Source organism: Phoenix dactylifera, chromosome 2, assembly GCF_051530095.1.
Source record: "Phoenix dactylifera cultivar Ajwa chromosome 2, Ajwa_hap1_PhDact_Kaust_v1.1, whole genome shotgun sequence".
NCBI lineage: Eukaryota > Viridiplantae > Streptophyta > Magnoliopsida > Arecales > Arecaceae > Phoenix > Phoenix dactylifera.
This window is the reverse complement of record NC_143191.1, coordinates 8,152,837-8,180,523: the sequence shown is the minus strand read 5'-3', so window position 1 is coordinate 8,180,523 and position 27,687 is coordinate 8,152,837. Positions and strand designations below refer to the sequence as shown.

General features: G+C 38.6%; 2 protein-coding genes across 8 annotated transcripts; one reads left to right on the top strand and one right to left on the bottom strand.

Moving 5' to 3' along the window:
• Positions 1-4,274: 4,274 nt before the first annotated feature.
• LOC103721008 (auxin-responsive protein IAA9-like) lies at positions 4,275-6,026 on the bottom strand. Of its 5 annotated transcripts, none has more exons than XM_008811023.5 (4): positions 5,645-6,026; positions 5,295-5,548; positions 5,092-5,212; positions 4,275-4,507 (listed from the first exon to the last, which is right to left on the bottom strand). In XM_008811023.5, exons 1-4 carry the CDS (start codon positions 5,866-5,868, stop codon positions 4,465-4,467), a joined length of 642 nt encoding a protein of 213 aa, XP_008809245.3. In that variant the 5' UTR covers positions 5,869-6,026; the 3' UTR covers positions 4,275-4,464. The 5 variants fall into 5 exon arrangements, with proteins under 5 accessions (XP_008809245.3, XP_008809247.3, XP_008809244.3 ...); XM_008811025.5 differs by having other exon boundaries at positions 5,295-5,539; positions 5,645-6,024; XM_008811022.5 differs by having other exon boundaries at positions 5,295-5,554; positions 5,645-6,021.
• Positions 6,027-16,412: 10,386 nt separating this feature from the next.
• LOC103721012 (putative glycerol-3-phosphate transporter 5) lies at positions 16,413-27,566 on the top strand. 3 transcript variants are annotated; one of them, XR_015975050.1, is made up of 5 exons: positions 16,451-17,533; positions 25,821-26,211; positions 26,586-26,743; positions 27,043-27,127; positions 27,272-27,566. XR_015975050.1 is itself a non-coding variant. In XM_039132316.2 (3 exons), the coding sequence occupies exons 1-3, from the start codon at positions 16,582-16,584 to the stop codon at positions 26,590-26,592; spliced, it is 1,350 nt and encodes a 449-aa protein (XP_038988244.2). In that variant the 5' UTR covers positions 16,413-16,581; the 3' UTR covers positions 26,593-27,566. The 3 variants fall into 3 exon arrangements, 2 of the variants coding, with proteins under 2 accessions (XP_038988244.2, XP_038988233.2); XM_039132316.2 differs by having other exon boundaries at positions 16,413-17,533; positions 26,586-27,566; XM_039132305.2 differs by lacking the exons at positions 26,586-26,743; positions 27,043-27,127; positions 27,272-27,566 and having other exon boundaries at positions 25,821-26,490.
• The last annotated feature ends 121 nt before the right edge of the window (positions 27,567-27,687 follow it).

Sequence of the window (27,687 nt, the reverse complement as noted above, 5' to 3'; positions counted from 1 at the left end):
TACTTGAATGTGTTCCATGATGGTGATGATATGTCCAAGTTAGCCACCCTTGTATTAGATTCAAACCAAAGTTTGAAATGTTCTGTGGTTTATCTTACGGGCATACTTATAGATCTAAATATTAGATTGGTCTTGGTGGAGTTCTAGTAAAGTTTGGGTTTATGGCTCTGAGTGGCAACCATTGCGTGGCTAGCTTTCTTGCTATTTTAATTAAGCACCATAGCAAAAATTATTTAAATCTAACACAAAAAGGTGGTCCTTTTGGTCATCTAATATTTTGTGCAAGTATTTTCTTGGATGAACATATATAATTAAAGCCACTGGAGCAAGGTCTTATACAAGATGATCATGGTATTCTTTTGTCTTTAATAAGATTTTTCCTCTTGGAGAATGTCTAAGAGACAAAACTCTACAACAAAGCATGAATACATCCAAATCTTGCATCACTCCTTCAAATGACTAATAAGATTCTTTGACAATTGGATCAAAAAAATTTATATGAGTTTGAAACCAACTATTTACACTTTGTCTAGAGCTCTATTTAACATTTAAGGATCGCAACCCTATAGAGCGTCTGTTGTCAAAGATGGTATTCATTATAGTAATTTGTCAAAGAAAATATGAAACAAATAATCATATACTAAAAAAAAATTCTTTGCTTGCAAGTTCACAGTATGTTGTTGTTAAGAACACTCTCAAAGGAATTATAATATATATAGCTATTAGCATATACTTGAAAATTTTTAACATATTTTTTAATAGCACAACTAACATTGCAATTTGTGCAATAATTATGCCTCTATCTTTTTTTGTTGCATATTCATGAAGAATGTAAAATTGTTCAACATCTATATTTAGTTTCTTTCTCGATTTTCTTATTATATTTTTGTGCTTTTCTTAAAAAAAAATCTTGGCATATTAGATTAACTCAAAGATATCATAAATTTGCAGAATCCAAGCGGTATGGAAACATGGATTCACATGATATGATAAGAACTTTGATGAGTCCAACATGATATTGGAGTTTATTATAAGCGCGAGAACATGGTGGATTCAGAAAATTAACCACACAAATTACATACTGATGGAATGGGAATAAATAGTGGCATTGTTATTTATAACTTGCTATGTCTTCATATTTTGTACCTAGGTGCTCCTACTCACACAAGCATTCACCAGAAAAAGAGGAGCATGGAGAGCATTGTGGTTTTCTACAATTTTGTCTCGTACTGACAAATATCATATAAATGTCCCATCAGAATTGGATCCTATTATAGAGAATGGCATAATTGTTGAGATTTCACAAGCATGAAACCCCTTTTATTATCAGCATTTTGTATCACTTTTCTTGGAATGAATCTATAGAGTTTAATCATTTTCATTCCAAAGTTTTTGTGAGCCAATTGGGGGTTTACGCTCTATCTCCTTTTCTACTGCAGAGTCTAATTATTCTTTATACATAAACCTTGAAGGTGAAAACCAAAATCTCAAACAATAAAAAAAAAAGAAGGGGCCTAAATGAGGCTACAAGTAGTATAATCAAATAAAGACAGTTTACTTTATATAACAAAAACACTACAACAAGCTTTGCTAACAACTCTAGCAATGCCCAAAGACATGGGATCATTCATAATGACCAGTCAATGGATTGGGTCATGATCTCACCAATCTAAAACATGGCCCAACCCGATTTGACTTGATAGCTCGATGAACTCGATCTAATCATATTCCCTAAAAGAGAAAAAGATGCCAAGGCTCGCTAATTTCATTTCTACTCTCCACATCATCCCCACTCCTTCTGCCTCCTCCAATCACCTTTATGCACTTGACTGTCTTAGCCACTACCGCCTCCATGATAATAGATCTTTTCATCCTATGATCCTCCATCGTGCCCTCACTATCCTCCATTCCGTCTCCACCACGCTCCATCCTTCTCCCCTTGGCCACCCTCTCCCCCACCTCTTCTCACTTCGCCACCACCTTAGCCATCTACTTAGACCTTTAGGCAAATTCACTAGTCGCATTGAAGAAAGGAGAAGAGAGTTGGTCGCATCGAGATGAGGTTTCGGTGGTCAAGTAGTAAATCTTGATTCATGTGATGAGCTAGGTTGGATCGGGTCAAACCTGAACCATTGTAGGTAGAGAGGAGATGATTGCTAGCATGAAGGACACATATGGACTGAGAAAAAAAGACAACCATAACACATGGAAAATATAGTGGAATGATATTATAGTTATTTATATACGTATCTATCCCGTCTTGACCATCCATCAGGGGTTGATATTTATCTCTTGCGACAAATTTGCTCGAATCCACTCTTGGATCATCCACTGCTTGCTTTAATATCTGTGCAAATGGATGAATGATGGAGTTCTGAGTGCTTTGAGATCTGTACAATGGGTGATCCAATGGTTAATGGTGCAAAGGAAGGTGAATCCTTCTTAGGTGCAAAAGACACAACATGGACCTATGGTGGAGTTACCCAATAATTGATGTAGGGCTTAGAGTTTCAAATCTACCGGCAAATAATTCGAACCAAAATGGTTCATTAGTTTTGGGTAGTTTTGAACCAGTCTAAAAATGGTTCAGAAATAGGGATTTGGGTTTATTGAGTGATCCAATGTAAAGGGATTTCTCCTATTTGCCAAACTCTTCTTATTCCCCTTTCTCCACATGGACAGTGGACGGGAGTTCATCCCCGACCGGCGGCTGGCAGATGGCCGAGCTACCCCTCTAAGCCATCTCCCTCCCTCTCTTTCTCTCACACTTATTCCACAACCTCTCTATCTTCCCCCTGCCTCTGCCCTTGATGGCTGTGGGAACAGGCTCTCATAAAGTGACATGGTTACTCCATTGATCATAGATTTTTATTGTCTATTAATCTATAGTGGTCATAAAATTAATTTGCTTGTGATTGATAAAATTTATGTGGCCTCCCTTTCTATTTTACAGATTTTACCTGGTGAGTGAAGGAAGTTGAGAACTTTAGATGACAACGAGGATGCCAGGATACTTTGGTGTTATTATTCATTGAGAACTTAAGTATGGTCATACTATGATATTACATTATTTGTGATGTTATATGTCACATCCCATAATTCAAAAGCATCATTAGACTCTATGTGCATTATTTTGATCCTACAAATAGGGTTGGACAAAATTCAAGGGCGGCATCTATCATGACCCTTGAATGAGATGATTTTTTTTTTCAAATTTGTAGACTTTTCGAGCTTTACGACAAGTGCCTCGTGTTAAAGGGTGCTGTGCGCCAAGAGATTAGGCCCAAATTCCATATTTGGGCTTTGAAACGGATCGGTTATATTGATTTTTTTTTAGTAAAGATTTTAACCAAGCATATCTCTCAATTCGAGAAGAATTAGGTGGAGTGATAGAAAGAAAAGTCAATATAAAAATCGAGATCTATCTTCTGTAAAATTTTAGCTTTTTTATATGTATTTCTACTGGTCATTTTATTTTGGGAAAGCTAGTCCTTTTAGAACTTAAAGAGAATCTAATCTGAATTAAACAAGATAGACCTCACTAGCATAAATAGAGGCTATGTAACTTAGTTTATGCCGATCAATAAAAAAAAAGGGGATCTAAATCCTACTTTCATCAAATTTTTCACTTTAAAAAACTTTTTTGAAAAATTCAAATTGAGTGGATTGAAAAAATTCTTCCTTCTTTCAGATTAGATCATCCCCAACCTAGAAGTACGTGTTTAGGGACATGGCAACCAATCGCACATATGTAGGGTTGGATTCCAAACTAACAAGCAATCTAATAAAACAATGCATGATTTTACTTTCCAAAACACACTAAATTTTCCAATCTAATGTGTAGGGTTGTTTTAAGATTTTGGACATGCACAAATTCTTAAAACAACCAAAGTTAAACATCCAGATGAAAATTGTATGCAATATAGTCTAGATAACTACTTCACAAAAAATCTAAAACAGTCATGTCATAGACTTTATCCCAAAAAATGATATAAGTTAAGGGCATGTTTGGCAATAACCCATCATTGACAAAGAAAAGGTCATAGGAGACAGAGAGGAGCGAGCTAGAGGGACTAAACGGAGCATTGCTGGAAGAAAAAAAAAGGACCTCTTAAGGTCTTTTTTCTAATCCACCTAAAGTCGAGCCACATGATCTCTTGCTCCCATCTCAATTTGTTCCTCCACCTCCTCCTTCCTCTCTTCCTGTTTCGCCAAATCCAAGTGTTGCCAAACATGCCCTAGCTATCAAAATGTTTAAGTTGACAATAACAAAGTAGGGCCTACAAGATTCTATTTTTATAAATATACAAGTAGCTACTTATGTGTAACAACAACAGGAACATACCATAACCATAACACATACTAAGTTCTAGAGGTTACATAAATGCAGGAAAGAAGAAACATTCATGTAGGCCAGCCATATAGATATTATAGACCAAGAAAGATCTCTGGTTGACTACTTGCTTAGCTAAGAATCTTGAGACGCTTGACTGACCTGATAAAATCCCTGCAACAATCACCAGAAACAACACGGAAAACAAGTAAGAAACCCCAAAAGCATGACCTAAATAGATAATAGAATCTGAATGAGCTGCGAGCAGGAATATGTGGGGTTGGGTGCTCAAGTGCATGTACGTTGGGACCAATTGAGGTGCACCATAAAGGTGCACGAATTGGGAATACCAAAGAAGGCAATCCATCCAGCTGGGTTTCACTCACACCCAATTGCAGATATCGGACCATGGCTCCCTCGGTCAATTGCATGTATTAATGAGAAATTATTAGTTGGACCATGGCTCCCTCGGTCAATTACAGCACTAGTCCAATTTGAAAGCAACACGTGCAATAGTAATCCCTTTTTTCTTTTTTTTATATGTAATAGCAGCATATGGATGTATTTATATTAGTGATTCAGGTGGATCTGGTCCGATTAATAATTTTTCTAAATTGGGAACTTATTAGGGGGCACTTTGCAAACAGCTTTTCCATGTATGCTGTAGTTTTGGTGAGGAATGATCAAAATCTATGAAGTGGTTTCAACATCAGGGGTGGCAAAAGTTGTGATTTAAAACATGGAGATTATGAACTCACTCCCAAGGCATGTCTCCAACCAACAGCCAATCTCCCTCTCCATCCTCATACGTGACCATGAAGCGACGACGATGATGATGAGGATGATGAGCAAACCCTGCAAAACCTCCAATTCCCAACTCTGAACTCCATGTATTATTTGAGAATGTGCATGCTATTATTAAAATAAGAATTTAAGCAAAGAAACTATGATGATGTGATACCATGTTGCATGTTGGGGAACATCTGGTTGAGCGTGTGGAAGAGTTCCTCGTAAGAGTCATGCAGAGAGAGGTCCACCTTCCTCCCAATTGCCACCCCCTCCATCTTCACCTTCACACACTTGGCTCTTCTACCACCGCCACCGTCGTCGCTGTTGCTCCCACAGTGCTCGCTCCACCTCTCCTCTGCTCCACCGCCTGCGCTCCTCCTCCTCGGGTGTTTGACCGGCGGCCACCCCACCAATGCTCTGTTTCCACTAATGCTTTCGCATGAGATTATCAAACCATCAGAACAAAAACAATGCACCATTAACAAGCAACAGTCTGCTCTAAAGTCGAACGCAGTTAATTACCTGTTAAGCTCGGGGGAATTCTTAAGCTGGGGGCTGTCATTCTCATCATCTCCATCTCCACCATTTTTATGGACAAAGAGAGGCAGAGTAGCCTTAGGGATCACTTCTTCAAATGCCTCCTCGAAACCTCTCTTCCTGTATGAATTGGTCGTGCTGCCATCATTAAGATCCAACCCCTTCATCAAATGGTTGTTGGGAAGGGCGAGGCCGAGCTCCAACTCCATCTCTTTCTGTACTGCTTCCTTCTTTTATTTTACTTTCCAAAGATGAAATGTAACAAGTATCAGTGGGAGAGTATATTGGAGAAAGGGGAAGAACTTGATTGGATTTGTGTTCATAAATAGCAGCTGTGGCATTAAAGAAAGGAAAGAAGGAAGAGAGGTGGAGGGTGGAACAGGGAGGGGGACAAGGTGTAGGGGTTTAAGGGGACCCAAGCGCGCGTAAGCTGTCTGGGCGCTGTCATCGGCTAAGCTTGCATTGAGCGCTACCGACACGGTCCTTTTCCTTTGATGCAGTCCCGTCCTTTCTTTATTCGGCGGACAGGGAGAGAGGCATTTAGTAATCAAACGCATGACTTGTGGACGTTCTCCAGCTATCTCCCTACACGAGCCGGCCAGCCTTGGAGGCAGCAACAAGTCAGCCAACCCAACCACCTTCCATAACTAGATACGTAAATGACCCGGACTCTAAACAATTCGTAGGCTTTGAACTAATTACCTTATTTTTTATTTTAGTTGAGCTATAAGTCTGGCTCTTGATCGGTTCATTTGCTAATGGGTGAGCCTAAAATTGAGCCGATTCTGAGTCAAGGACAAGTTTTTTTTTTTTTTTTTACCACGATGATGGCTAAAGTTGCAAATGGGTCAGATTGACCTATTGCTAAAATTTATTTTTTATTTTAGTTGAGTTTAGTTGAGCTATAAGTCTGGCTCTAGATCAGTTAATTTGCAGAGCCTAAAATTAAGTCGATTCTAGGTCAAGGATAAGTTTTTTTTTTTTTTTTTGGGCCACGATAATGGCTAAAGTGGCAAATAAGTCAAGTTGACCTGTGACCTGATCTGAACTGATCCACTTAGATCTGATCCGATATATTTTGGAGGACCTATGAAGTCGGATTGGGTTCTAAAATTGGACTTGTTCTATTTTTCGAGTCGGATCTAGATTTATTGAATTCAGACTCGATCCGACTCGACCCAATCTATTTGAAATTTGGATAATTTCAGGTTTTCAATCCTACGACCCGATCCGATCCGAATCTGTAAAATTATTTAGTCTCGCGGGCTGCAGCTCGCGAAGGTGTAAAAATAAGTTCTGAAGCCATGAATGGATTGATCCGAACCGGATCCAACCCGGACCCGAACCAAATTCGAATTTTTTGGATTGGATCTGGGTTATACATGGATCCAATTAGGCCAATTTCCTGTTCGGGAAAGCAGACTAAGCAAACTCTCTAAATTTATGACCAACCTTTTCTTCAGTGATCTTACAACGAACATGATGGGTCTTTTACTGGTGCTCTGCTTGAAAATACGATAATTGAGTTTTTGAGACTCCATTTTGTTAACAACAAGTACTCTTTCTGCCTTCCCGGGTAAGGATCATCTGTGCTATGACTGACCCGATACGACCTGAATGACCCGTTGGATCAAATTTGTAGTGGTGGATCTAACCTAACCCAACCCAATAGAACCTAATTTTCTATCGGATCGAGTTTGGGTTCAAAAGTAAAACCCGAATAAGAAATCAGGTTGGGTCATCCGACCCGACCTATTGGCATCCTACTGATCATATAACTATTAAATTGGTGCTAGATGCTGCGGCTATCTCAAATGGCTCCAATACGGGTGTGGTTTTCTATGGCCTTGGAACTGGGTTGGAACCTTGAGGGAGAGGCGGGGGGAGGAGGAGGAGGAGGACGAGGAGGGGAGGCAACCTGTCTCCTCGACAGACGGGATCCCTCGCGTTCCTTGTCCCGTGAGCGTTTTCCTAGCGCTCGCACACGCTCTACGTCACCTGGCTGGGTTCCGAGCCCTTGGCCTCTGCTCGCTTGTTTTCTTATTCTAAACTTCTTCAAATGTGTCCCCCGGCTAGGGATCAACCCTAACCTCAAAACGTGAGTGCTCCTTACCTAATTGGTACGAGGGTACGTGGTATTTTTCTAAGCCTCCACCGTGATGCACTGTATTGTGGACTGAAACAGCGTTTCCAATGCTGTTCCTCTTTTTTTTTTTTGCATAGGCATGGAGACAGAAGACACCGGCATTGGCTTCCATTCAATGGCTCCGACAAGGGCGGGTCCTACAAAGAACCCTTGGCCTTAGCTGACGAGACCGTTCCCTGAGGATCTGAGCCTATTAGTGGATGATACCAGGATCAGCTGCATCACCCAGCTCACCACACACTCTTATTCTCGAATCCTCTACCCACACAATATTGTGGTAGGACCCACCACACTCATGCATGCATGGACTGCCCTAGCCAAAATATTTATATTGGCACTGAAATAACAAATAAAACTCGCATATTAACTATATACCATTTCATAAAACTAGATCAATAACAATGCTATAATTTTTTGGCTAGAAGGCAATTCAGTCAGCAGCTATGTTTGTCTCTCGATACACATGAACAATCTGAATAAAAAGGCTGACGGATATCAATCTCTAGATATCTCTGAGTAATGGATGACCGTCGCTCTGCCGCTCAGCCTGACGAATCCACTCAATCACTGTAAATTTTTTTTTCTTCAGGATGATACGATCAGCTCCGAGGAGGCTTCTCGTGTAAGTGATTTTCTCTCCTTCTGCCCTAAGCCCGCCTGCTGTAACCAATCTATTGCCACAAATTGACAGTGCAATGTTCTTAGAGAAATATTTTCATCCTGCTAGTGCTCCTCATTAGATGAAGCAATAGTTCTGAGTACATGGAATAGCCAAGGTGTCAAACAAAGGAGGAACAGTACTTTATTTATTGGCTATTGGAGGGAAGGTGGTGCAGCTCTATGGCTGCCCCTGGAGGCAATAAAGGGTACGTCCCCTTCGTGGGGCCCAAAGCTTTATGGAGTGCACCCGCCGGGTCTGCGCCGTATCTTTCACCACCTTGTGAAGCTGTAAGTGGACGTCCCGCAGCGCCCCACGCACGCGCTCGATGCCGGGGCTCCAAAAGGCAAGGAGGACAGATCTCTCGCCTCGGGGCCCAGTATCTTTGCTTGCCCGAGTTGCTTGCTCGTGCTTCATGTTTTAGGAGCACTTGGATATTGACGAACAGCTGTTCCACTTGGTGGATGCCTTGGCTATTTCTCTGCAGCTAATCTTTTTGACAAACTCGCAGTCTCTCTTCGATCCGTTTTCTTCGTGGCCCCCACTTTGTGTCTCCAAGTTTAATAATTCATCCATTAACACATGCAGTCCTGACATGTGTTTCTAAGTTTTCCATTCTTTCCACAATGGAAAAGTCTTAAGGATTTAGGGTGATCTTAAGATAAGGTGATATGAATGACATGCTATAGAGACTTGGTGCTTTCAGTACAAGATTGTCTAATTGCTCCTCCCTTTTGAGATTCTTAATGTCTTGCTGTTGGTTTTTTGGTGAACATTATCTTGCTTTAGACCGAATATAATGCAACTACTGCAAATCTAGGAGTTCCTCTTATGAAGCTTGGGAGGTGCCCATCACTTCAGTACAAGGTAGAGAGATTACAAAAGGCTAAGAAAAATAAATATTAAGTACCAACATGCATTAAAGTTTGTGGTGGGATCAGTAATTTGCTTGGTTGATTGGACTTTACAGACTGCCTAGCTCCTCTGCTTCCCTACCAAGTTAGCTTACTTGGCAAGTATGGATTTGCTTCTGTAGATGCTCAGAGCCATAATGAAGAATGATAAATGAATTATAATAAGCTAGCTAGCCCTATGATATCTAGCAGCAATGTAACCAAGTAGTTTTAAGGGGTGGCAGCATGTAGCCCTGGTGCATCATGAGACCCCAAATACTTCGTGTCTTGTGAGTCATGAGAAGTTGGATTTATTTATGCAGAATGAAGCTGATGATTAAGTGAATCAGTAATTAGATGGGGCTTGTTGGGAGACTAGAAGTACTAGAATTAAAAGACATGATATAGATGAACTCTAACCCAATGTAAGTCCAATTTGCCGCATCTACTTGTAGCCATCACAGCCACCATAGCTCCATTATTATCATTCTTCATAAAAGTCCTCCATTCTGGCATCTTTACTGCTTGGAGAGTTGTCCATAATTTTTGGCAATTGGCTTTAGTGCCACTTAACGAAAGATGCGAATTTCTAGTACTATGAGACTTGATATACATTTTGGAACCTATTTTGACATATAAACACTTGAGTTGTTAAGTTTTGGACATCTCGTCCAATCAACTCCTCACTTACCAACTATTCTATACGAATAGACGACGAGTGATTAAGAGCTAAATCTCTTTGATCCAAACATAATTCAAATAGGACCTAATCTCCTCATTTTCTTTCTTTAAATTTTTCAGTTTTTTTTTTCGATAATGCCAGCTTATGAAGCTGATAAAATCTTTGACAGTTGGGTTAAATGATCAGAGATTGAATCCTGTCTTCATTAGGGTTTAGAACGTTAGGGTTATCAAAGGAAGGGCTATCCTCCATTTTAAAGCTTGTTGCCTAAGGGCACTTCTTAAAAAAAAAGAAAATCCTATAAAAAACTTTTATGAATGATTCTACGTAAGTGCTAGATGTGTGATCCATCCTACTCATACAAAACAATTCCTATGATCATGAAGCAATCTAGTAGAACCAAAAATGACTGCTAGGTAGTGTGTTGCTTCAGAAAATCCACTCAAAGATTGCATATATGTTGCCCTGCTTTGTAGAGATATCTACACTCACATTTGAAATTATGTGTATGGTGCCAAATTTTATAGACCAAATTATGTGAAGCTTTTTTATTTTTTTGGTACAACGGCGGCTCATACACGACAGATATGAATGCGGCCAACAAAATCAGAAAACAAAAAAACTACATAATGGATTCTGACACTGAGCCGCATCCATCGAAATGAAATCTTTAGAGTGGTAAGCCGCAAAAGAAGCAATCCAGTCGGCGACACCGTTTGCTTCTCTATAGACGTGCGTGGCCTGGTGGGAACCATACTCCTCCAATAATCTGCGAATATGGTGGAGCAGTGGCCGGTCCTCGTCTGCGCGTCTCCGACTCCGGATCTACTCGATTAATGTGGCCGAATCTTTCTCGAGGAGGAGATATAGAAAAGGCTCTTCTAGGCGGCTCTAAGCTCGGTGCACACCACAAACGAGTCGAAGATCTGTCGACTACTACCACCATTAGTTTGGCATCGTGATCCCTGATGGGAAGCTTAAAGACAGCGGGGTTTGCAGCTAATTTGCACCAATTTGCGAAGGAGAATAAATGAGGTGATGTAAAGTAGTTGTCAGTGGTCTGGCCCCAAGACTAGCATTACAAACAGCTCATATACCACTGCAGACTTCACGTTATCTCTTCATACTGTTTGAGAGCTATTGCTCCCCTTGTCACTGGGACTGAATCGTACGCGTAGAGAAGGGATAGGAGTTCACGTGGTTGGCGTGTGGGGTCAGCCCATGATCTCGCTGGTGAGTCCACGGCGGGCATTTGATGGTCCCTTCCGCAATTGATGCCGAATTGATTCATGGCCGGTGTAGTGTTAGGTGACATCAGACCCGCACGCACCTGAACGTACGGAGGTTGATGCAGCGAACTTAGAACTTGTTTGGTTTCTGACAGGAGGTAGGAGAAAATGTGATCAACTGAAGTGATATTTTATTTTTGATTGGAGTTTTTGAAAAAAATAAAAAATATTTTTTTATAAAAATAAGATTTTTATATTTTATGGAAAAAATTATGTAAAATATAGGAAAGTGTAATCTTATAAACTAGGAATTTGGGTATTTTTTTAAAAAAATATTCTTAAAGTCTTGTTTGGTTCAATGGAAGAATTTTTCTTTTTTTTTTTTTAGTGGGTTGGCTGCTCAAACTACTTTCACATGAGCACAGTAAGCTATATCACTATCAAGAAGGCTACAAAAGGCAAAAGGAACTAAAGACTGCTGGGTCCATAGAAAAAAAAATAAGATAATTTCTCTTGACTGAAATCTTTTTTCTAAGAAGATAATTTCTAGAAATATGAGGTTTGAGAACATAATTTTGGCATGTTTGGTTGATCATGAAAAAGTGGTACATTACAGAGTAGCTTATATTTAGTTGAGTATCTATTTTCTTAAAAAAGTTGTACGAAATACCTATTATACCTTTAATAAAGGGAACGATCTTACCTATGGATTTTGATGACTCAAGAGTACTTTAAGAAAAAAAAGAACCCTAATTCTCAACTAGTGGAAAAGTAACTTTTTTATACCATCTATGGATTTTACTTTGTTATGAAACATGAAAGTCTTATTTCTATAGGAATATTACTTTCCGATCTCTATCATTTAAAAAATTCAACCAAACAAGAAGTATTTTTTTTGTTTTTCTATATACCACACTTTTTTTTTTCCTTTTTTCGCGAACCAAACGAGTCCTAAGCTTTTAGATAGAATGAGATAAAATATTTTTCTTTATTAAAAGGCATAATAGATATTTTACATAATATTTTCAAAAACGTGAATGCTCAACTAAAAATAAGCCACTCTGAAATATTCTATTTTTTTATAATCAACCAAATATTCAAACATTATATGCCTAGGCATTAGATTTTCAAAAAAAATATTTTAATAAATTTGTTTTATGAACCAAATGAGTCCTAAAAACCTATCTCTCTAGGTTTTCAGCGAGCAAACCGGCCCAAGACAAGCACAAGATGGGATGTGGAGGATTCTTGGACGCCGTCTCGTTCATATTTCATAGGACATGCGTTTCTCACGACTCACGAGTCCCTTCATTTTGCGTTAGGTGCCAACTTGAGCTGGAGGGCACGATCTACTGTATCCCGACTTGTATAGCAAAAACCTTGTAGCTGTATATAAATACTTTTTATGCTATATTTAGTTACTAGATGCTTGTGATTGATTAAAAATGAAGGAATAGTTCATAGTTGCCCATAATCACCACACCTCAAAATTTATAGGGTGGTTTTTGCTAGAGAGATCGAAATTCTGATTTGTGGAATCTTGATATGTGTTAAAACCAAATTTGATCAAAAGAAAAAAAACCATTAGATTTCGAGTCCACTGGTGCGGACAAATTTGTTCTTCTCACAATGCTTCCTTGATACGGGCTCCATATATAGACCTAAGATATGGCCTTCAACAATTTTTCTTTAATTTTTTTTTTAATTTATGATAGTCATTTAGTATGTCGCTAGTATGCAAATCACTTATCTATTAAATGAATAGAAGAGAGAAAGTTCTACCCTCTCTGAAATTCAAAAAATAAAAATAAAAAATGAGTATATATCATAAAATTTTTATCCTCTTTTGCTAAACTCCGAGACAAAAAGCATGGCAACTTTCTCGAATTTAAGATAGATTAGCGAGAGAAGCCTTGAGCGGATGGCCTCGGACTATTCTAGACAAGGTAGGAAGGCAGATTTCATTTAGAATTCTTGTTGCTAGCTTAGCTTTTCTATTTGGAGGAGCCATAGAGAACATTGAGCTACTACTAATTCCAATGAGCCAAGAGAAGCCCTAGAAGAGAACTTCGAAGGTCTCTCTCTCTTTTGCTCCAACAGCCCCTATTCTCTCTTTGGTTCAAGGAGACAAAAGGTAAAGAAAAAAGAAGTGATCAAATGATTAGGTGGGACTTTGGTATTCTCCACATTTTCATTTGGCTCATTTTATCTTTCCCTTCTTTCTTTAGTTTTTTCCCCTGTTCTTTCTCAACTAGTAACAAGTACTTTCCTTTTACTCAATATAATATTAAAACTTTTTTCTCTAATATTAATTCCATGAAGAATGAGATCTTAAGTTTCTTTTCACCCGAATTCCTTCTCAACCGGCTCATGCACCTCCCTTTTATTAAATGTAATATTTAATAAGTCTTTTGTCATTTGCTGATATAGAAATTCCATTTATTTGATATTTAGTACATATGTTTCTAATCTATTTTTAATCTTTAGAATATTGAACTTGGTTACTTGATAAGATAGAATCTTATATCTCACTAATAAGTTTTTCTTTATAAATTATTGGTGCAGAAAAAGTAATATATTATATCGAATGATATTGTTCTTACTGCAGTTGCGGTAAGTCTACATATATACAATTAGTTAAGTTTAAATAATACATTTATTTTATAATACAATTTCTATTTCTTTCTTATATGTGTATGTCTTTTATTTTTTATTCTCAAAATATTGAACCCATACTAACCATCCTTGGAAAATCTTCAAAATGAAAATATGTTATGATGCTTTGAATGCTAGTTGTAAGGGGAGCTATATGAAATTTTTCAATAGTTGAAAATTTTGAACGGAAAATCCATACATATATAATATGTTAATCATGATTATTCCTCAAAAGTGAAAATTTAATGGTGTCCTTATATAATATATCGCGTGTAGGTCAAAATGATTCTCGACGTATTACCATAAATGGAGAACATGTCAAATATGGGTCAAGTCGGATGTGGGTTGGGTTAAAATTTGTTAATCAAATTAGACCTATTTATTAGAAAGGTCAAAAATCTAGATTTGAACCCAACTTATTTATTAAATAGGTAACCCAACCCAACCCACATGATCTATTTACTAAATGGGTCGAATTAGGTTAAATGTGTTAAACAAGTTAAGTAGGGTTTTAGCATATTAGATGTGTTTAAACGGGTTAAATAGAGTTGTATTACACATGATAGAAATGGATTAAGTAGGTTTTAAATGGGCTAAATACAAGTCTTAAATAGGTCAAAAGTCTAAACCTGAACTTGACATATTAAATTAACATATTAAGGTAGGTTGATTCATTAATAATCTGAACCTATTTATGCCAAATCCAAACATACTTAAAATAGGTCTATAATCGGGTAATATTGCCACCCCTACTTGGGATGAGAGCCAAAAAAATATTTGTTATTAATGTTGTTAATGTGCCATTGTTGGCAAGAATGCGCTTACCATTTGCCTACCAGTTAAATAAAAATCAGTATTGGTGGATAACTGTAAGAAGACAAATAACAAAAGAGAGGATTTGTTTTGATGGTATGAGTGTGGCAAGGAGATATCTACAAAACTACTTGAAGGAGTTTGTATGCAATACCTTATGGTCCAGGGATTTTATAATTGGACAATACTATATATTTTTTATATGGTTCTCTTCCCACCAAGTAATTGGGTAGTAACTGACTCTTTGTGATCTTGTGTGGATAATCTTGAGGCATTGTGGGAGTATGCTTGCACAATGGTAGCTCATAAGTATCTAGCGAATAATATTCTAAATGCAACACCCAAAGTGCAAAAGAGGAAGAGAAGTGTGAAGTGTTGGCTACCTAAAGAGATGCACTTTCTTTTGCTCATAAATTTCTTTTACCTTTTTTTTTTATTGCTTGGTATTTCCAATTTAAATTTTGATTACTCAATCTATAGTACTTTGAAAAGCAAATAGTGAGAGTCCTTGGTCGTCCTGGATTTTGGTTGTACCTGGTAAAATATCTAATATACCTCTACATAATGCTGCTCAAGTAAATAATATTTATACATAGGTTATAGTATTAACCATAGTTACAGTATTCTAATTCTAATTTACTATTTAATAATACAAAATAATGATCACAAATCTATAATAACTGCTTCTCTTCTCTCTTGCCTAATTTTTCTTTGCTAATTCATTAAATCCAATCGATTAATCAAGTCACAGAAAATCGAAGCATCCTCTCTCTTACATTTCATCATTTTGAATTAATTAAATTTAGTTTCTCTCTCTTCGTTTAGTGGTCTCTCTTCACTCCCTTTTATTTCTTAGAGGGATTGGATGCCTTCTCTCCACCCAGACGCCAATGCTTCTAAGAGAAATTCCTCCATCTCCCTCCCCCTCTCTCTTCTTATATAGTAATAAATAAGAACTAATAGAGAACTGTAGATAGGAAAAAAAATTAGATACAATGCCCGTGCATGAATAGCGAGGGGTAGCCGTGTGCAGATTAGATGGAGGAGGGGTCTTCCTACCCATGTAGTCCTAGTACTCCACGTGGAAACCCAACACCACCATTAATGGAGGCACCTCCTCCTCTAGCCCTAGAGCACTTCATTACGCCAACACACTAACTTTTCCACCATTAGATCTACCATTGCACTCAAATGACGTCGATGTAACTGATGAAGCGACCAACTGGTCAGAGCATGAGAATAATTGAGGCATCATTGCTTGCTCCCCACTTTAGATAAGCTACGATAAGTAGATCAAAGTGAGAAGAGGAGAGGCAAGGCCTTGGAGAATGATTTGGGAATTTGAAATCTGTCTTTAGTTTGACAAGCTATTTGTTGCTTAATCTTGGTCAACTAAATTTAATTCCCACCCTCGATTTTAATGAAAATATTGTTTAGTAATATTCTTTCAAATTCATTTGGACTGATCTTGTTCTGAATTGGATCCATCTCGGATCCATTTTTTTTGGATTGGAACTGAATTATATATAGATCCGACCTCATCTAAATGATTCGTTGGGTCAAAAATTTTAGCAATATATTGGGCCTAATTTATTGGATTGGGTTTAGGTCTAGGATACAGGAAACAGCAATGCTGGGGCAGCCGTGTATAAACGTTATCGTTAGAAACTAAGATACGACCATACGACTTTAAACTAAAATGACTGTGCTTCCAATCAACGATGTGATTCTTTCGGTTGATTTCTTGGTCGGCTAATTAATTCCGCTTCTTCTTCCTCGCCGTGAAAAAAAAACTCCTCCTTCCTTCTATGCCCGAAGAGCCACCGCCGGATCAAGGGTTTCTCCTATGGAAACCCAAACCCCAGCGCACGGGCGGCGTAGCCTCCTTTTTCACCAGATCTCCGTCGTCCTCCTCACCTTCTCCGCCTACGCTGCCTTCCACGCCTCCCGCAAGCCCCCCTCCATCGTCAAATCGGTCCTCGGCCCCGAGGTCGCCGCCTCCAACTCCTCCGCTGCCACCGCCGGTGCCGGCTGGCCTCCCTTCGACGGCCCCCGCGGCCCCCACCGCCTGGGCGAGCTCGACCTCGCCTTCCTCTCCTCCTACTCCGCCGGCATGTACCTCGCTGGCCACGTCGGCGACCGGATCGACCTCCGCCGCTTCCTCGCCTTCGGAATGCTCGGCAGCGGCGTCTCCACCGCTGCCTTCGGGATGGGATACTGGTGGGGCGTCCACCGCCTCGGCTTCTTCCTCGCCGTCCAGATCGTCAGCGGCCTCTTCCAGTCGATCGGGTGGCCCTGCGTCGTCGCCGTGGTCGGGAATTGGTTTGGGAAGTCGAAGCGGGGGCTTATCATGGGGCTTTGGGCCTCCCACACCTCGGTGGGGAACATCCTCGGCTCCGTGCTGGCTTCCTCAGTCCTCGAGTTCGGGTGGGGGTGGTCGTTCGTGTTGCCCGGTGTTCTAATCATCGTCGTCGGCGCAATTGTTTTCGCGTTCCTGGTGGTGGATCCGAGAGATCTGGGGTTTGAATCTCCGGCGATGGAGATTGAGATGAATGATGCCGGTAATGGAGTGGTGGAAAGCGCCGTTGAGACAGATGGGGAAGATGTTGGTCTTCTTGAATCAGAGGAAAAGTCCGGTCTGGACTCGAGGGAAGCCGATTTGGAGTCAAAGGCAGCCATTGGTTTCTTGGAGGCATGGAGGCTGCCCAATGTGGCGCCCTATGCTTTCTGCCTTTTCTTCTCCAAGCTTGTGGCATACACTTTCCTCTATTGGTTGCCATTTTACATTCGGCAAACTGGTATGTCAAAATGCCTAACTCTTCTTATAATTTTTTTTTGAGATCGATCTGACCTGTTCGAACAATTAACTACATTGTACATGATGCTTAGTAGTTGTATTTAGAACTTACAGTTGACTCTTATATTTTTCCCCTCATGACATGTTATGCTGAAAATGTTTGTTGCCGAGTGAGTAAAGAAGGAACATAGGCTGTTCTGATTAGTAAAACCTATGGTATGTTTGGTTGCAAGGAAAATCATTGAAAAGGAAAAGAAAAAATGTTTTTCATGGAAGTGGAAGGGTAATCCAGAAATCTAGATATAAGCTTTCCAAAGTTTTCAATTTTCTGTCGAAACAAACAAATCAAAAACTGAATTTTCCAGGAAACATTAGCTTTCTAGGTAGTTTTTGTGCAACCAAAAATACCCTGAGTTAAAACTTGGAACAACTTCTTCTTTTACCAACACCCATCATTTCTGAAATACATTTGGAGGCAATGCAAATGAGTAATTTCATTAACTCTTTTTTGGAGCAATTGTAAGCAAACTCCCACTCTCTTCTTTTTATGCCGGACATAAATTTTACTCATTACCTATATTTTACCTTAACTTTATATTATTGTTGCAAACTAGGCTATTGCTTGTGAGTTGCACCCTTCATCCTAATAGAGAAGGTTATGTGTTGGAATCTTGAGAGGTGTTTGCTTGATGTTTAACGCATATAATTCTTGCATCATTTCTTTAAAATGATTGGTAGCATTCCCACCATTATTTCCAAAGCTTTACTTTATGTTGGTTTCAAGGTTACAACTCCCAAATCCCCTTTGGTCCACTTATCTTATTTTGAACAATTTATATCCCTCATCAACAAGCTAAATTTCCTCATGGATGCTGGAATCCTTTTGTCTGTCACCTCTCTCTGAAGGTATTCTTGTTGCATTTTTGTTGAGTTTTGTAAGCACATTGTCAGGCATTTTACATATATAAATTTTGCATATAAGAAAGTTGAACAATAAGATGCTTATGGGTTTGGTCTGCCACCAAGATGATCAAGTATATTATGTAAATTGACTAACCTCCAATGATCTTACCATCTAAGATTATATCATCCTTTAGTATCCAACTCTATATACGGTACATAATATGCAAGCAGGTTATTGGCACCATAAAGAAAAAATCACCTCTAATATTTTGTCTTAACCTTTATTGGCGTGCATCCTTTGATACATTACTGAATGCGTGGATATGCAGCCATGTAGGCTGACCTTGCTTTCCCATTTCTATATTCTACTATGCATCATCTTGAATATTCTTTGTTTTTGTAATAGGTAATCTAGAATTGTTTCTTATATGTTCTTTCTCTTTGGATTTAGAAGCCCAATCTATAGTTTGGACCAAGGTCCGCCGTACCGGTACCGGTCGGCGTACCGGTGGCCGGCCGGACCGGTACGGTACCGGTCCGGTCCGGTACGTACCGGCCGGTACGCTGTGGTTTCAAAAACCACAGCATGCGGCGCTGTGGTTCTAAAAAAAAAAATAATCGTACCGGTGCGAACCGGCCGGTTCGCACCGGTACGAGGCCGGTACCGGCCGGTACGGCCTCCATACCGGCCGGTACGGGCCCGAACCGGCCGGTACGCGCCCGTACCGGCCGGTTCGGATAAAAAACCGGAAAATATCGGTTTTTTATCCGATCCGGTACCGGTCCACGGCCGGACCGGCCGGTACGGGCCGGTACGGCATTCCATGGTTTGGACATATCAAAGATAAACTTATTTTATGTGATATCTGATGAAAAACTAAGATCAAAAGAATCTATAGTATATAAGGTCCACTAGGGTTGTACATCTCGAGTTTGTCTTTAGCTTTGCTCAAATACAAGCTCAATTAGGCTTGCTCCAAATGAATTGGGTGAGGTTGAATATGGTTCTCAGCAAGGTACGTCGATCTATCCTGAATTGGTCGGTTCGTGTTGTATTGAATTGAATCGGTTAAGAATTGGAATGGTTCGGACGGTCGGGATGGTTCGATCCCTTAAAACTCTCTCCGATGCCCTTGGATGCTTAATTCTCTACCCTCTCTCTCCTTCACCATGATCGGAGTTTCGAAGCTCTGCCGCGTGTATCAATCACTCGTTGCGCTCTCTCGGTCACTCATTTCGCTCCTCCTTGACACCAACTGGTGCCTAGGTAAGCCCCTCCCCCTCTCTCCATCTCTCTCTCTCTCTCTCTCCCTCCTTCCTCTCTCTCTCTCCACCTCCCTCTCCCTCCCCCTCTCTTTTTCTCCTTCTCTTCCTCCCTCTTCTTGGTTTGGTACATCCCAGTGTGGTATAGTATGCATTCATATTGTACCAAATCAGTCGCTAGCCAATACGAGCCCTAGTATCAGTCCGGCAGGCTATGGTCCTTAGACTCTGAATTAATTTTAAGCCAAGCCTCTAAAAATCTAGCTTGCTCAAGCTGGTTGGATAAGGCTTGAAATTGGGGGTATAAGATATGTTTCATAATACATTTGATAGTACACTCGATATTTTATTTTACTGAATTTATTATTTATGTCTAAGATCGTCTGCTTGATTATTTATATTGTTAAAATCTTGTTAAACTTTATCAAGTTTGAACCAACTTTGTATCAAGCTTGGACTGATTTTGGCTTGATTTAAGGTTATTAAGCTAACCGGCTGACTTCAAAAATAGGTTCAATCAGGATTAATCAAATAATGAATGAACTGAGATTGATCTCAAACTTCATTCCAAAAATAAATTTCAAGTTGATCAGACCTAGTTTTTGTGGTGAATTTTGAACTTATTTGTTTTAATGTATAAATGGGTTATGTAAAGTTAATTTGCATGAAAATTACTAGAATCGACGCAAAATATATAAAAATTGCAACCACATATTTGTCAGTGATGATCTATAATTCCAGATTTCTACAGAGCAGTCTATGATTCTTATTCAAGGCATCCGTATCTCTAAAATCTAAAACTAGTTTATTTTATAAAGAAATAAATTGAGAAGCATATCTTGGTTTAGTAGTCGTGAATCTTCTTACAAGTTTGCATATCTTTTTCTGCTGCTATGTCTTAAGTGTCGACATGATTTGCGTATGTCTTAGCCCCTAACTGTTGCGAGCATGATGAGAGGTACTTTAATCTTGATTGTTAAAACCTACCAAATATCAACCCTAATTGGCTTGAGTCTTAAAACTTCTATGATGTAATATAAGTACTTAGTGAGAAGTCTTTTAACCAGAAGACCCCCCCCCCCCCCCCCCCCCCCCCCCCCCCCCCCCCCAAAAAAAAAGCTCAATCCCTTATCCTCAATTAATTCTTGTCCAACCTGGTAATACCCACCAAATGGTCATTTCTGAGTTTACCTTCAAATCGGAGATCCACTTAAATTATCTAAGGATGAACATAGAGTTTCTTTGATGTTCCCAACTTTTGACCACAAAATAGGATACTGTCATTAACATGTTCAAAATGACTTGTTTATCAATATGCCTTTCTTGCATCTAAATCCGCAACTAGTTCTTCCCTTTTTTTCCTCTACTACGGAATCTGTTGGAAAAATGACTGTCCCCAAAGCAAGTAGAGAGGGGAATGCAGGCTCTTATTGCATAAATGTTGAGTGAACAAAAGTAAGCAATGGGAGATCATTTATATGGATAAAAATTTTCATATCATTGTGGCTAACATCATCATATTCTACTAAACTTTATCAATTTAGAACAGATTAGAAGAAATTCCGATTATTAATGTCATTAGCTATTTGTGGATCCTATGAATACATAAATCTGCTTTCCTTCCTGTTTATATTCTGTGAAGATAGACTTTTGAGCTGTTGAAATACCCCAGTGATACATTTTCCTGTAGTGTGGCACTTTTGTTTCCCAAGATATTGTCATTGAGCCTAGCAATTAACCTTGTCGCTTACACCTTTCTAGCGATTCTTTGTAAATGTCAAATGAATTATAATTCTGAAAAATTTGTTTTTTTCCCTCCAAAATCAGCATTAAAAAATTGGAATCCAAGAGCATAAGATTTTTATTTCCTTTGGAACCAATCCAAATCTTGGGTTGGTTTGAAAGTCTTAGCCAAACTTACAGGGCCAAATTTATACATATTGGCGATTTATGTCAATTCTTGTCATTTTATTCATTTGTTTGAATGTTAGATTGAATGTTCTCTGAACTGAAAATTTAGATTTTGTGAGTCTCTAGAAGATTTGGAAGGACTATGATGTAAGGTTTCAAAGAGATTGAGAGGACAAGTAAAATTTCGATAGAGGTTCAGTTATCCTAGAACTCAAACCTCATAGACATTTAGGTTGTTATATGTTGTATGTCATCAAATAGGAATATGATATATTTGATCTCTAAACATGATCTATTAACATCCTATTTTCAGACAAAGATGGGTTATTCTCATTTTGAAACAACTTAAGTGTACTTGTAATGGTCCTAAACAATATTGTATATTTTCAAAAGATGTCGTATAGTTTATTTTTAGATAATTTTTTTTTTTGGTTTTATCAGATTTTTCTGCTCTAATTGAGTCTTTTTAGAATTTTTATAATTTTAAATTAAGTTATCAAATTCGAAACTGATTTACTTTGGGTGAAATTATAACGTTTTTAAAATGTGATCTCAATAACTTTTACAATCTGCTGGACCCTTAATTAAGTGGTAAGTCTAATGCGTTGGTACTATCTTGCATCATTCTCATACTACCTCACCCCTTATTTTTCTATCAATCACCCCCTTGACTTTCTATTAATTGAGTCATACCTACATTCAGATGTCTAGAAAATCCACATACCACAAACTTTGCCAATTAGAATCTTGAATAAAGTGAAGTGGAAAACCTTTGTGGGGTGCCCTTTCATGCTTTAGCCTGGATACCCTTAATTCTATATCCCCCTTAAACCCCTTTGTGAGCAAAGTTCTTTAATTCCAATGGAATATATCAGAATCTAGACCTACTAGCTTAGATTAGGACCCTTAATTTTGCAAATGAGAATTTGTTTCTTACATAGTAAAGATGAAGGTATAATAATTATAATGTGTATAATAATTATAATTAACATTATTCATCAAGTCATCATGAATATTGCCTGCATCTTGCATCATCCAATATGCCTCAACAAAAATCAAAGTTTAAAACCATAGATAAGATGGGATAGGAAAAGGTACAAACTAGTTCAACTTACTACGTTTGGTTAGAAAGGCAATCATAATGTTGCCGCTGATCCCGAGATGCTGACGCAGACCGCTACGGTGGACCTGCGAGGCAACAGGCAAGGGTCAGAGAGCTCACCGGGTTGGCTTCGGTCGGGCCCTCCGATGCTTAAGACAGAGAAGGTTTTTTGATGGGAAGTAAGAAGGAAGAAAAAAGTAAGATGATAATGCCGGTATGATAATTGAGCTATTGGGAGATTAGACAATAGAGTGTTCTTCCCACTTTTTTCTTTTACAAGGGGCCTCTGGACCTATTTATAGCGAGTATCCCGAATTTTCTGCGGATCGTATCCCAATAAACTCAGGGTCGTGCTGTAACAACCTGCTGATGTGGCGTAACAACCTAGGAACGTGTTGTAACCACTTGGCATGTGATGGAATTGCCAGAGGCTCATTCGTATTTAGGTGAAGTGACCAAACTACCTATGCCTCGAGGGAGTTCTTCTCAACTCGGGATGGTTGCCTAGGTCATCGGGCTGAGTTGAGACTTCGGCTCTGGAGGTTGGCTACTTCTGGTCTGCTCGTCTCAGCTTTCTGGTCGGCTTAGGGGTCTCGACCAAAATGCCTTCTGAGTACGCCTGAGTCGCTACATGGATCATGAGCTGTGCGAATTTGACCGCACCAGATTATCTTAGCAATTTGCTGCCACAACACATAACAAATCAGTATTTAATATCAAACATGTTTTTGCTTATTAGACCAAACCCCAACAAGGCTAGATGGTTATAGCTATGGCTATGGCATTTTCACCCAACAATGATTGAATCACCTAGGGAAGTGATTGCATCTGAAGCATGCTCTCTCAAGCTTTATGCAAAAAGGTTCACTACGTGGGCCTTTTTGTTTTATTTGATTTTTTGGTGCTATGTAGCAACATTAGTTTAGTGAGTGGAAGTTGATCTTATTATGTTGTGCAATAGGTTTGACGTTTTAGCTTGATATTTAGAGTCCCCTAGGTGTCTTGCACAAGTTTTTTGGATTTGTTCAAATTCATTTATTTCTTTTATCTTATTTACAACTCGAGGAGCAAGTTTGGGTGATTGTAATTTTGCATTTGGCTGTGCATGTATATACAATTGCAAAGCTTATTCCAGAATGAGTATGTTAGGGACTAAGGTTGGAGTGTATTTGGATTATGTATCTATATTCCATGTTTGTAGTTAAAATGAAATATTGTATCAATGTCAAGTTACTAAACATATGTTTTAGAACCATAATCCTTGATACTCGAGGTAAATTATATATTTGGAGTTTGCTGTTAAAAATAAATCAATCATGAATTAGATGGGCTATTTGTTGCTAGAAAAGGAGAAACATGGAATCATCAGTATAGTAAGCAAATTATATAATAACTAGTTAAGAGTGGTCATGTGTGTATTTGTGCTTGTGTGTTTGGTGACAGGAAGGAAAGAGATGCAGAGCACGCAGCGTAGTAGTCAAATTATGAACATGAAATTAAGGGTTGTTCATGTGTAAACTCATAAAATAGACTCAAAGGATTCATAAGAATCAAGAAAATGAGGAGTCTTGAGCATATGAAAGGACAGGTGTCACTGTGAGTCAGAGCAACAAAGTTTTGCAATGCTGATATCTAAGTGACCAACATTGGCATTACATGAATCTATTTAAACCGTGATTGGCAGTCTCGAAGGCAGTCATGGACTATATAGGTGATTGATAAAACAAAAGCACATGCCACAACAAGCTGAGTACAATCAAGACTAGGAACTATGAGCTACAATGTTGGTGGTCTAGAGATTTCTAGAATGATGTTTCCATCAACTATGCATGATCCTAAATTAAATAGGCTAACAATTGCAGTTTGGTCATTGGATGAGCTAGCCAGCAAGGTTGCCTTGTAATAAAGTAAGTTTGCTAAGAAAGTTAAGTGGGGATATGGTAAGTGGCATGAAGTGGCGTGACAACAAGACAAACAGCTATGTTCCATATTTCTAGGTGGATGATTGGAGATGACCACCAGCAGATACTTTACCACAATGTAGATTGCTAGTGGCCCTTAAGGTATGAAAAGTTGAAATGAGACAAGATATGAATATGCACAATGGAACAAAGAACCTAGCTGAGCCTTAATGTAACCTTCTTAAGGCTGTGTAATTTAGGACTACAGATGACTATGATGTGAGATAGATATACAAGCAACAAATGTGGTTGCTCTTAAGCTACATGGATACTAGGCAATGACTTCTGTGCATGGTGTTGATCAAATTGTTTGGGGCACGGTACAGAGCGGAAGGCAAAGTAAACTAGTTGGATGATTTCTGCATTTTTGTAAAAAGTTCCATTGGTTGACTTTGGGTCAACTAAGACTCTCTAATTAGGTTCGGGCTAGATACTTTGCCTTTCCAGATTTGGGAAAGAGTTCTTCAGAGAGAAGGGCTTGTTGGACCTGACGGATCTGGAGGGATTTTGCCAAACAGGCCCTTGAACTAGACGGTAAGGAATGGAGACTATTAGGAGGTGAGGATAGGCCAAGTTTCTACCTGAGAATTAAAAGTTTTCCAGTATTACTTGTTAATTAAGGAGTAACTAAGTGTAATTCCCTCTGCTTTACAGGATTAAATTTATAGTAACTTGAAATAATATGAAATAAAGAGATTAAAAGAAATAAAGAATGTCGGTTATGATTATGGAATTCTGAAATCAAACATAGTTTATGATTGTTTTGTGCTGCATTTAAGAATACTAGATGAAGTTGCAAGCAATATAATACTCTGTAGTAAATCAAAAGAAATAATGTCAATTTAGTCCTAATCTTTCATCAAATGCTAATATAATTGGTTTGACTAGCTTCAATCTTTTGAATGAAAGGATTCTCTACTTCGACCTCTGCTGCTTAGATATCCATTCATATATACTGCATGTATCTATTCACCATACTCAAGTGTGCTGGAATCTCATCAGCTTACATGTGTTGATGATTTTGAAACTGCTATTGGCAAGCACCTAGAACAATATATTACTTTGCATGGCTCCTAAAATCATATGACAAAATTATTTACAGAATATTATAATGGTGATTTACATTGAACTGCTTGTTGGTGTTGTAGCTGTGGCTGGCGAGCACTTATCGCACAAAACTGCAGGAATCCTTTCAACAATATTTGACATTGGAGGGGTATTCGGTGGCATTTCAGCAGGATTCATTTCGGATAGTCTTGGTGTTCGTGCTCTGACTTCAGTTCTATTCCTTATGTTCTCAATCCCATCACTTATTCTTTATCGAATATATGGAAGCGTATCAATGCACCTCAACATCGGACTAATGTTTCTATCGGGCTACTTTGTGAATGGCCCATATTCGCTTATTACCACAGCTGTTGCAGCTGATTTGGGTACTCAGGACACAATTAAAGGCAATTCACGAGCATTAGCTACTGTAACAGCCATTATTGATGGTACAGGTTCTGTTGGGGCAGCTTTGGGACCTTTACTTACAGGGTACATTTCAACTCGGGGATGGAACAGTGTTTTCTTGATGTTAATTTTTTCAACTTCTCTGGCAATTATGTTTTTGATACACATTGCAAAAGCTGAGGTTATTAGCAAGATGAGTGAGAGAACATAGATTAGGATAACAAAATGGATTTGGTATCATGAAAACAGAATGAATTGATATGTTGGTATCTGCTTTTTTTCTTGTTAATTTTTTTCCATTGTATGGAATGTATATGAAGTATACTTGGTTACTTTTTGAGATTCCAAAGTACATTTCTACCATAATGACATGTTATTGGAGTTGAGTGCAGCATCAGATTTGAGGAAGTGACGATTATGCTACCTGACACATCCTTCATGGTGTGCTTGCCTATCAGGTTGTAGAACTTCTCGGTGAACCTGAATCCCCTTGCAGAATGTTTGGACTGAATGTTCAGTGATGACAGGCAATCATCTGAATTACATTTCAGGCTATTCAGTCTCGCGTCGTTGCTCGGATCCTCACAGCAATTCCAGAGAGGATGTCAGGATGGAGGTATGTATTTAGTTCAGTTGTGACTTCTCTGGTTATGACCATGGAATTCCTTACATCTCAAATTGATATTTGTTTTCCAAGGGACATTTTGTTGACATACCGTCAAATATTTTTTCCATTTCTAATTGTCAACATGTACTCATCAATTTGACTTCTGCTCCACTTAAAATTGGGATCATCATTTATTAATAATTTCTGCACTTAAATCTTTTTTTACCTTGAAAAATGAGTATCAGCTTGAGATTTATTAGTAATTTCCGCACTTTAACTCTTGTGTATAAGATTTTCTTGTTTTTTAGCTGGTTTTGGTGCAGGGAATAGGTGTTGCTTGCATCAGGCCTGTTGATCACCTCTGGTTACAGGCTGTCTTCTCGTAATTCTGAGGTAGGACTCAGCTACATTCTTATGGGTCACATTACAAAATCTTTTTCTGTTTATATTGACAATTGAACTAGAAGCTCACGTCCAACAATGGTAAGCCAAAGAAAGTCCTCAGTTCATGTTGAAGGTAAACATTTTGTTTGTCAGGTGCTGTATCAGGTTACCATGTTATAAATGATTTTTAATGCATAAACCTTTCCAAGATGATCTTTCTTCGTAAATTCTCAGGTAAGTGGTTTATTTCTTGCTTAAATTTGAGGATCTTTGAGCTGGAGAAGGGTTGAGTTGTAAAAATGCAAGACTGTGTTTAGATACCTAATACCATTCCAGGAAATTATCATTTTTGCTGTTGTTTCATTTTCAAATATTGGAACATCATCCTTGTAAAATCAAAATAATTACATAGCTTCATGCATTTCTATGTCAGAAGCATTTGCTTGTCCTTCCTGTGTGTTATCCTTATCTCTCAATTGCTGTGCGATAATGGGCATAAAGCTGTCTCAGTTTTCATTTGCCTCTCGTGCCTTAAGTATTACCCTCTATCGCTGCTAATTTCACAATTT

Coding starts and splice junctions, on each gene's coding strand:
- LOC103721012 (XM_039132305.2), top strand. CDS start 16,582: ATGGAAACCCAAACCCCAGCGCACGGGCGGCGTAGCCTCCTTTTTCAC. Junction 17,534..25,820: donor ATTTTACATTCGGCAAACTG/GTATGTCAAAAT, acceptor TTGGTGTTGTAG/CTGTGGCTGGCGAGCACTTA.
- LOC103721008 (XM_008811022.5), bottom strand. CDS start 5,868: ATGGAGTTGGAGCTCGGCCTCGCCCTTCCCAACAACCATTTGATGAAG. Junction 5,213..5,294: donor GTTCCCCAACATGCAACATG/GTATCACATCAT, acceptor CATGGAGTTCAG/AGTTGGGAATTGGAGGTTTT. Junction 4,508..5,091: donor GTTGGAGACATGCCTTGGGA/GTGAGTTCATAA, acceptor TGATTGTTGCAG/GGATTTTATCAGGTCAGTCA.